This window comes from Pinus tabuliformis, chromosome 6 (genome assembly GCF_031772625.1).
Source record: "Pinus tabuliformis cultivar Carrire ecotype Pingquan chromosome 6, CPIR1, whole genome shotgun sequence".
NCBI lineage: Eukaryota > Viridiplantae > Streptophyta > Pinopsida > Pinales > Pinaceae > Pinus > Pinus tabuliformis.
Genome location: NC_142292.1, coordinates 698,254,469 through 698,265,861, shown reverse-complemented (window position 1 = coordinate 698,265,861; position 11,393 = coordinate 698,254,469). Strand labels below are relative to the sequence as shown.

The 11,393-nt window shown below is 35.7% G+C and overlaps 1 protein-coding gene across 1 annotated transcript; it reads right to left on the bottom strand.

Moving 5' to 3' along the window:
- Positions 1–1,799: 1,799 nt before the first annotated feature.
- LOC149260583 (uncharacterized) lies at positions 1,800–10,889 on the bottom strand. The gene is made up of 2 exons (XM_089380278.1): positions 10,690–10,889; positions 1,800–2,115 (listed from the first exon to the last, which is right to left on the bottom strand). The coding sequence occupies exons 1-2, from the start codon at positions 10,816–10,818 to the stop codon at positions 1,918–1,920; spliced, it is 327 nt and encodes a 108-aa protein (XP_089236404.1). The 5' UTR covers positions 10,819–10,889; the 3' UTR covers positions 1,800–1,917.
- Between the last annotated feature and the right edge of the window lie 504 nt (positions 10,890–11,393).

Sequence of the window (11,393 nt, the reverse complement as noted above, 5' to 3'; positions counted from 1 at the left end):
TAAATCTGGCTCTATTGTACAATTTTTAAAGCGTCCTTTTTTGCACCTGATTTTGCATCATTTTTCACGCTAGATTTTGCATCATTTTTTACACCAAACTATGCATCATTTTTTGCGTCAAATTTTGAACCAAGATTTGCATCTTATTTTATGACAGGTTTTGCTTCTAGTTTTGTGTCATTTTTTGCATCTACTTTTCATTCTCTTTTGCTTCCTATTTTGTGTCATTCTTTGCTTCCATTTTTGCACCATCATTTGCATCAAGTTTACACTATATTTTGAATCCAATTTAACGTCTTTTTATGCATCCATTTTGTGTCAGTTTTTGCATCTAGTCTTACGCCAGGTTTTGTATCTAGTCTTACACAAGTTTTTGCTTCTATTTTTGCACCAGCTTTGGTGCCTATCTTTTCACCATGTGTTGAATTTGATTTAGCACCAAATTTTGCATCCATTTTTGTGCCCATTTTTGCATCTTTTTTTGGACCATTTTTTACATCCACATTTACGTTTGATTTGTCTCCATTTTTCCCATCTCATTTTGCACCATATTTTGCATCATTTGTTTCATCCAATTTTGCATCATTTTTAACACCATCTCTTGCATCTAATGTTACATCATTTTGAGCATCCAAATTTGCATTTATATTTGCATCTTATGTTGAGTCATGTGTTGTGTCCACCTTTGCATCTTATTTTGTGTCTAATGGTACATTCAATTTAGAGCCATTTTTTACGTCTACTTTTGTATTTGTTTTTGCACCAAGTTTTGCATCCAATTTTAAGCTATTTTTATGCCCCTTTTTGCACTATTTTTTTGTGTCTACTTGTGTCCAATGTTGCACCATTATTTATACCGACTTTTTCATCCAATTTTGCATTTTTTTGGTGTCTAGTTTTACATCGTTTTCACCATCCAAATTTGCATCTTTTTTTGCCTCATTTTGTGTCCACATTTGCATATAATTTTGTGTCCGAGTTCGAGCCTAAATTTGCATGTGATTAGGAATCATTTTTTACATCCAATATGGCATCCTTGGTTTCACCTCTTTTCAGCCCCATTTTGCATCTTGTTTTATGTCTTTTCTTACATCTTTTTTTTTTCCTTTTTTGCACCCAAGTTTGCATCCCAAATTTACACCATTATTTGCATCATCATTTGGCATATTAATTTGTAACGTTTTTTGCTTCTTTTTAACGCTCAACTTTGCATCTTATTTTACATCTAGTTGTTGTCTTTTTTTGCATCTAATTTGGTGCCCATTTATGTGTCCTTGTTTTTGCCCAATTTGATATCCTTTTGTATGCCATGTTTTGTTCCCTTCTTTGTGTCAACTATTGCACAATTTTTCACTTCTAATTTAAAACACTTTGTATGTCAATTGTTTGCATTTTGTATTAATTCCTAGTTTAACATCCAATTTTACTTTCAATTTTGCATCCATGGTTACATTCGCATTTGACTTCTTATATAGAGTATATTTTTCTTTACATATATGACCCCCTTTATAGATTCATAGTGAAATATATGATAGTTTCTAAATATCATTAAAGCAGATATCACAATTCAAAATCATTTGTAAAGAAATTTAAGAGAAATTGACAACATCCATCCAAAAAAATAACAATGTGTCATTAACAATTTTCAAAACATGTATAAAATAGCAACATAATACTAATAAAATCAGTATTATTTTTAATCAAAACAAGTAAAATTCAAATATGATTAACAAATCAAAATATTTCATGAATATCGTTATTCTACGATAAATTAACAACATACATAAATCAAACTCATCGTATGATTACAAAATCAAAATGTCTGATTGATATAGGGTAAATTCACAACACCCATCTAAACATAACAATGTCATTCTACACAATAATTTCTTCATAAAAAACAATGCATGTGCATGCCTAGCTACCACCACCAAGATCATCCTCATGATCATCTTGACCATCCTCATTACTCTGATCCACATCATCACCAACACCGCAACTATCATCATCATCTCCTCCTTCACCACCATCATCCTCATCCTCATCCTCATCATCTCCTGATATATGTTGAACATAATTTGGATCATCGTCTTGGCAATCATTACCTATAGCATTCTGACAAAAAAAATCAATATTACATGTTAGTATTAATTACATAACACAACGCATGTTTTTGTTATACAATGTTAACCATAAAATGAGGTAAGATATACTAGCATTTGCACCACATGTTGCAAAGGAAATGCCGTAAGGCATAAATTGAAAAATACAAATACAACAAAAGAATACTTTGATAAAGAATAAAAATATATTGAATGCTCAAATCAATGCCCCATTAACTGGAAGCATTTAGTAGACATATCTATCAACATTATGATTATACACAATGATCAAGAAATTTTCCATATACAAACAACAACTTCCACAACAACCTTTTGTCACATCCACATTTTAAGAAATGCCTTGGAACGTGATCGGAATCTTCCATATTGCCTTTTTCATTATGCAGATAAATCTTCCATATTGCTATTTTCATCATGAATATTGTTAGTTCATTGTTGTAAAGTGTTAGTGTGTTAAATTCAATACAATAAGTTCGACAAGTGAAAAACATTCCTCAATTAGCATAATATACATTTTTCTCTCACCGTGTATTTTTCAGTCAAAGAGCACAAGTAACATATTAACATGTATTTTCCCTTCATTATTTTCATCATAGAGCCAAGAAATCTACGCCTTATCTATAAAGTAACAAAAACATTTTGAAATAAGTTTAATATTTCAAGCCAGTGTCTAACCTATAAAGTAACAAAAACTTTTTGAAATAAATTTAATATTTTAAGCAATTGACTAACCTACTTTAATAATTGAAAAATTCTCAAAGATGAATTATACTCCATAATAAGAGAGCCAACATTGGAGCCCATACTTTCACTAAAACCAAAAGAAACACAACCACTTGTTAAGAAGAAATTCAAGTAATAATAATAAAACAAAAATAATAAACATTAAAGTATAAAATGGTATTTCCAACACACAAGTATAAATATACATGCTCTATGTCCATTGTTAGATTAAATGGGTGTGGAGAAAATTAGTAGAGAACCCAAAATTGTATTTCTAATTAGGATGGGTGGAGAAATGCTTTAAATGCGGGTTGTTGTCATTCTAATGAAACCCTTTGTAAAGGGGATGTTAAGATTCTGAGAGAAAAGCTAGGCTTGGTAGAGAACACCTTCCTTGTTAAACATTCCCCTACTGTAACCAAAAGGAAAGGGCAAGAGAAACAATAATTAGGTTTTTGTTCACAAGTTGTACAAAATATATAGGTGCTATTGATGTTTGAGTGAATAATGGGAGAGATTATTTATGAAATTGTGATAAGGCGCACCTAGTTTTGTCAAAAAGAGGCATATTAATGACAAGTACATCACATTTAGGTAGCATTTCGTCAAGATTTGTCTCCAATGTTGCTCCAGTTTCCTTTTCCAATTCGGGTCCAATAGAAAGACGGTTGTGGTAAAGAAGCTTACAATTGAAGGGCTGTACAAAGGAACGCAATTCAATTCAACATCATGTAATGTTTATTATTATTAGATTGAAATTTTGAAACAAACAGCATGCATGCATAAGAATTATGGAGCACTGATTTTTGAAAAGAAGTTTGCAACATCATGAAGTAGTATTAGATCCTAAGAATGAATACCTTCAAATGCTTAAGTAGTTCTTTGCCAATACGCCCTGCACCAATAGAACCAATAGTTTTCCCTTCTAGATCATATGACCTGTAAGAAATTGCTGCCACTTTCCAATCACCCTCAACAATTTGCTTATATCTAGGCACAAAGTTTCGCATCAATATGAGAATGCGCATTAGCTCATCTTCTGCCACGGACACCACATTACTTTCGCTGATCTTCAACCAATGATGATACAAACAAATCAATGGAATTAAAAAATATATCCAATATAAATAAAATGCGTTTTTTTAAAAGTAACTCCTAAAGTGAGAAAAATAAAGTTAAAAAATATAACAATGACAATTGTGTAGTTAAAGTGTAACCAAAACAAAAATATATATACAACAATAGAATAAATAAAATGCGTTGTTTTAAAAGTAACTCCTAAAGTGAGAAAAAATAAAGTTAAAAAAATATAACAATGACAATTGTGTAGTTTAAGTGTAACCAAAACAAATATATATATATATATATATATATATATATATCAATAAAATAAACCTATCAAGTGTGGATCAAGCAGTTTGTGTCGGATTTAGCCCATAAAATGTCATTTTCAAATTTAACAATAGAATAAACCTATCTAGTGTGGATCAAGTAGTTTGTGTTGGATTTAACTCATGAAATGTCATGTTCAAATTTAATGGGGAGCAATTGAGGGTGGGAGCCACATGTGAAGAATAATATCTATTCCATCAGGCACTTAGTGAGACTAAACGTTGCACAAACCTATTGACAACATCCTACAATTAGACAAATCATTCTTCCATCAACCATTGGAGCTGATCTCAACCTAAACACAATTTAACTGATTATATATATATATATATATATATATATATATATATATATATATATATATATATATATAATGCACTGGAAATCTAAAAGTAGCATAAACATAGAGATACAATTGGAGAGTCTATACTGGTAATCTGGAAAGCTTGGTGCTAAGAAAAAGAGAGTGATGGGATGATGTCAATGTCCTCTAACCCTGATGAGGAGGGGCGGGGGGGGGGGCAAGCTATTGGCTCATTGTTGGAATTGTCAAGCTCATGAAAGGATCCAATTGTATGATATACTATGTGAGGCACCCAAATGAGGATGCTCTGCTTTCTTATCTAATGAACTTTTGATAATATCATCTCCACTCTGCTGAATGTGGGGGCAAAAGTCAATTGCGAGATCAAGCATATTTTTGCAAGCATATTTTGGAAAACAATCATTACAGACGGATTAAACAAAGAAGAGCGCTTTGAGATCTTCCGCAAATCTTTCAGGAATGTAATAAGAGCAAAATAAAACCCATGGGTAAGTACAGCCAAAAGGATAATGAATCAATCTAGTCACAGTAAATATCAATATGATAATCCAGGTAAGATGTATTGTCACTTTTCCTGATTTTAGCCCTCTTGGCACCGGTAGGTTACCTATATCCTTGGGAGAGAGATAAGGTGGTTCCTGTAGAAAGGAGACAACGAACAACAAAATATTCAATTTAATCAATTGGATTATGGTTCGAGCCCCATTTGAGAGTAGTGGGGCTTGGCAATAAGAGATCCAATGATATCTAACCAAGCCATGGAAGCCAAACTGTTGTTGAAATATTTGTCCGACAAAGTGGCCTGGTGGAAAGATGGACTTCGCCATAACTATTTCAAACAAAGTCGGTGATAAAAGGATCCCCTGTCTCGCCATTCTGCGAGTCCTTGGCCCGTTTCCTTTGGAAACACCTATCATGTATCCCACGCAATGGCAAGTGCATTAAGCTTGGGAAGACAGTATGGACCATCCACCTATTTCTCAAGATGTGTCTCTCTAAGACGTGAAACCCTGGATGTTGGATCAAGGTATAACAACCCTTTTCCTTGATGGCACCTTTAAAAGAAACCTGGAATGGCAGGGGCAGGGAGCCTTCATTGACTTCAGATGAAATCAAGAGAGTCGATATTACGGCAGGTTGGTATTTTCGTGAACAAACAAGTGAAGGCTCAAGCCCTCTTCAAAGGCCTCCAGCTTCCTGAAGCTCAAGGGGCCTGCTAGGCAACAGTGGTGGGTGATTCAATGATTATTCTAAGAGCTACTGTGCACGTCTCTTCCAAACAGTGATACACAGCCCATTGGCACAAAAGAATTATTAAAAAATGCGGAGCTTCAGCCTTCAACAAGATCAAATTCCTTCATGTCTCAAGGCATCAAAACGATCAAATTTCTTGAATCTTCACGTCTCAAGGCATCAAAACGGGAAAAAAAAACCATCAAACTATCTAATAGTAGCATAAATGTAGGGATACAACAGAATGTCTGCACTAAAAGTCTGGAGAGAGGGATGGGATGATGTCAATGGTGGTGGGAACCAGGCTATTGGATCACTGTTGGAATTGCCAAAAGCTTAAGAAAGGATCCAGTTGTGTGATCCTACGGGAGGCATAGGAATGATGATGCTCGGCTCTCCTATCATCTAATGTCCAAGCAAGGAAACTCTTGAAAATATTATCTCTGCTCTGCTGAATGTAGGGCTAGTCTAATAGGTGGAAGGTGCCATACTCTGGATCAGTCTGGAGCTGGTTTACCCCTAATGGGTGGAAGGTGCCATACTCTGGATTAGTCTGGAGATGGTTTACCCCTAATGGGTGGAAGGTGCCATACTCTGGATCAGTCTGGAGCTGGGTTACCCCTAATGGGTGGAAGGTGCCATACTCTGGATCTGTCTGGAGCTGGTTTACCCCTAATGGGTGGAAGGTGCCATACTTTGGATCTGCAAAGTATCTGTCTGGAGCTGGTCCATAACTCGCTCTGATTATGTATGGCTTAGTCTAATAGGTGGAAGGTGTCATACTCTGGATCAGTCTGGAGCTGATTTACCCCTAATGGGTGGAAGGCGCCATACTCTGGATCTGTCTGGAGCTGGTCCATAACTCGGTCTGATTATGTATGATCTGTAACCTAATATGGCACAACCCCGAACAGGCGTCAAAGATGTTGATTGACCACCAAGGCAGAAGGTTGAGGTGAGATCCCATCTAAAGTTGGAAGGAAAGAAACTATGGATAAAATCCTGGCTGCTCCTCTGAATCCGGGGTAGAATAACAGTTAGGAGGTACCTGCCTGTCACATATGGTTTGTCACACTATATATTAAAATAAGGTTGATCATACTAACAATAAGGTTGTATAGTTTAAAAGGAGGGCTCTCCTGACTGCATTTGGTTGGTTTGTAGAAAAGATTGCTGGAATGTGTAATGTGAATGGTCTGCTAACTGTTTTTTAAGCATTTGGAAGTATTAAAACCCCCTAGGATAATTAATGTAAGACCTGTTAATTAATGTGTAAAGATGGCTATTGTCCTTGGGCTACCTTAGCTGTTCGTGTTTAGTGATCTGTGGTATTATGACTCCTCAAGTCACTATTAAACCATGAGAACCATGCCCAGGCAGACTAGTGTGACATTGTGGATGAGAACCAAAACTAGACTCCTATAACCTCCTTTTCATCCTTTAAATTGCAGAATTAACTAACTGTTCTAGTAATCGTTCTTGAGCACCTGAAGATGTGCACCCTAAATAATAAGAATAATACCCTGTAACATATGAATAGTCCATCCTATGCATGTAGGATATGCACATGAGGTCCAATAAAATCACTAACCAGAATACCAGGTGTTATTAAAGCCTCTACAGGTTGATATATATGAATGTTACAGTGTGCAGGAGTATGATTCAATTCCATACGAAAATACAAAACATCTGATAGGATTTCCTTATACCTCATAGGCAAACAACCATTGTCCCTTCTATAGATGAGCAGAATAAGTGCTTGGTTCTCTACACTAAATAAAGACAAAGTATAGTACTTATTGCTGACAAAATAGGATTTAAATCGCGGTTCAATTGCTTGACATTTAGCTGGTCACAGAATTGTAGAGTGCATAATCATAAGTGATGTTGCGAGCCTCATTGCTCAAAGTCTAAGGGTCTTGCGAGCCATAATCACAACCATGTATGGCATATCTTGTGATTATGGCATTTTATGAGGTCAATTCTTGTGAAGACATTTCAGTTTATAATAAATTTTGAACCTCAACAGAGTTTTGGCAAGACCTGGCTGAGCTAGGACATCAACAACACAACTGATATGAATGACATAATCTAGCCTCAAGAGGGAGCCTCTTTTGTTTCATCACTCTAACAATCTATGAAGTGGTGGAAAGCATAACAACTTCCCCTTGAATATGACACCTAAACTGAGTACAAATCCTAAATGATGCAGCCCTTGGTGCATGTCTCTCAAAGTATCGATATTTCAAATGTTGAAAGCTCTTGTGCCCATTTGATATGCATTCGATTGCAGTTCCCCTGAAGAAAGAATCTTATAAAGGTGAGGCCATGGCCAATATGTTAGCCATATCCATTGGAGTTGCCATTGCTTGACAACTTTAGTGTGATCAGTCCCACCATGATTCACATGGGCTTCTACTCAACACTGGCTGTTGCTATTGTAAGAGTCTTCAAGCTCGTTGAACCCATAGTATTGATAAGTGTATTCTTTGGGTCTCTGGTTTTCAAATTCTGCCTATGTTTTCCTCTCAGTATCATTATTTCAAATGCTGAAAGCTCTAATTCCCATTGCTGTGTATTTGATTGTGGTTTCCCTGAAGAAAGAAGCTTATAAAGGTGAGCCCGAGGCCAATATGTTGGCCATATCCATTGGAGTTACTATTTCAGCTTATGGGGAGGCCAAGATGAATGCATGGGAGGTGATTCTCCAATTAAGTGCAGTTGCATGTGAGACTACCCAATTGGTTCTCATACAAATTCCACGAACATCAAAAGGGATTAAGTTGAATCCCATCACATCTTTGTTGCTCCTTGTTGCCTTGTTTTTCTCAGCACCCCCTGGGCCTTAGTAGAATACCCATTTCTTATAATCAGGGTCTCTTCCTTTGATTTGGATTACATGACATTTCTGCTTGTGCCTTGGCTCTTAATCTTGCAGTGTTTCTTCTGATAGGAAAGACTTTAGCCTTGACTATGAATGTTGCTAGTCTTGTCAAGCACTGGATGCTCATAACATAATCTTTGTCTGTAATAAATGAAAAGGTTACAGTCATAAACTTGAGTGGGTGTGGACTGGCTTTTCTGGCTGTCTGTTACTATAATCATTTGAAACTTCAAGCTCTCAAGTCCAATGACAACCAACCAAAGTACCTCAGCAGTGCAGCTGATGCCAATGATGAAGGAGAAGGTTTGATAATGACGAGTGGGAGATTCTCAATCAGAGATTCAGAACCAGTAGAGAAAAATCAAACTCAAGCTTCAGGATTAGGTATTTAGATCATTAATATTGTCTTGTGCTAGAGATTACTGTTCTTGGATTGGCTCCTCTATGCCCAGATCTATTTGCAGGGAACGGGCCAGTCATTCACAGTGAAGAAGATAATGACAAGATTAGTGTATAATGATGGACAGGATGGTGCCATGGTGCCAACCTAAATCTCAAGTAAGGAGACATCTGTTCATCAATTTGTCAAGAAGCATGGCCTACAATTCAATTGCTCTAAGCCTATCACTTCTTCCACCTGTCAAATAAATTGTTTCCTGTTTGTTTAGTTGACTATGGTTCTAATAAATATACTATTGTTTGATGTAAAAAGACAAAACAAAACAAAAAATATGGAAATTTGTGACCCCATTTTCTAACTACAAATTGAAATCGGATTACCATAGTGACCGCCTCTGCTTATTGGAATCAAAAAGGGGGTGGGTTATGCACAATCCTCCGTATCATTTGCTATTACCAGAGATAATTAAAGCCACCCTAAACTCAAGTCTTAACTATGCTGATAGGGTGTTTGGGGAGGGGGATCCCTTACCAACCCCTTCAGCCGGTGCTAAAGAAAACAAAGAGCTTCTCTCTGAAATCTCTAACGGCGTGCTTGGATGGCCTAATCTGACCAAAACTACAAAAATGTACCATGATTTTTCCTCTACGTTGTTATATTGTGAAGGATAGTGTTTCCCTCAATTACTAACCGTTCCAATAGCCCCTGCTTCCTGATCCATTAGTTTTGACTTCTCCAGACACTAAAGAGCATTAACGATTCTATTCCATTACACAAAGATGAGCTGGAAGGGAAAACCCTTCAGAGCACAGTATTTCATGTTGAGGTATCAAATTCTTGGTTCCATGGAAATAGAAACCGCATGAAGATATCTACGAACCCCTTGAACATCACAAATGTTCAGTCTCAACACTCTGAAGTAAATTTGTAAAGAATGTAGCATTAGCTTTCTTGGCTTAGTGAAATCCCTAATTTTCTATCCTATTTGCCTGTCTTAAAAATCTCACGAAAACCTGTAAAGATTGTGCCATTGTGTACACTTAGCCTCTAAAAGCCCTAGCTTTCTATCTTCTTCTGTGTAATTTGAATAGCACACCATCAAATACCAGAATTATCAATTCCCATTCTCCAAAACTTTTAAATGTGCGGAACGGAGACAGAAATCATTCAATCAAACCACTCGAAATGCATCTGAATGCTGATCCATTAACTTAAAGAACTTCTTCCCAAACTCTGCCATTTTTTAAACAAAATTTTGAGCACAACCTTGTCTAGTCCATTTATAGAGAGCGTTAGTTTATGAAATCTTGCCTGTAAGCCAAAATAGAGTCAAAATTTTCCATTGAAAGCTCAGAATAACTGAACCAGAAATAACCCTTGTGAAATTTGCTGCTTAAAACATTGTTTTGAGCATGGCCTCTTTCTTCAGATTTATTTTAGATAATACAGTAGCTTATTTAATGAAATATTTCCAGAAAGTTGAAATATGGCAAATTTTTCCAATCAAGAACTCTAAATAATTTCATTAGGACAAGGCGTAGAGGATTCATGACGGCGACAAGAAAATAATGGCGCTTTGCAATTTTAGCACTCTCTTGCAGAAAAATACCTTTTCTGAAATCGTTTTGACCACGAAGAAACGCAGATGAACTGTTGGAAGTCGTGTAGAGAGAGATCTGGTGGCTCGTGGATCGATTCTGGGGCAATGTTTATGCGATTGCAAACCATGATTGTTCATATGCGAGCTACTGAGCTCGTTGAGAGGGATACGCGCAATGGCGCCAAACTACCAAGAGGATTTGAATTTAAAGGCGGGATAGAATATCTACCGTCCGATCATGTCATCGACGGCCATATATTTGTGTTTCAGTAAAACGGATTTTCAAAGAATTTGAAATATTATACATTTTATAGAATTTGAAATATTATACATTCTATTATTTAAGCTGAATAATAGTTTTACTTTGGAAAAATAATTGGGCACATCAAATAAAATATTGATGCGACGGACATAGAACTCCGAAACAATAATGCACCCTTCTCTTACTCCAAAACAATAATGCACCCTTCTCTAGCTGATGTGTCAATGCTTTCTTTGAAGTGGAACTTAAAGAATTAAGTAATTATTCATTATTAAATTGGGATTTTATATAAATTAATTGATTATTTATTAATGTTAATTTCATTTTATAATTTTATAGTAATTTTTAATAGATTTTTGTTAAAGAGAATTATTTGAGCTATTATTGTATCAAGATTTTTGTTGTGTCTTTTATTATTATATTTTAATCCACTTTAAACATGCTCAAAATA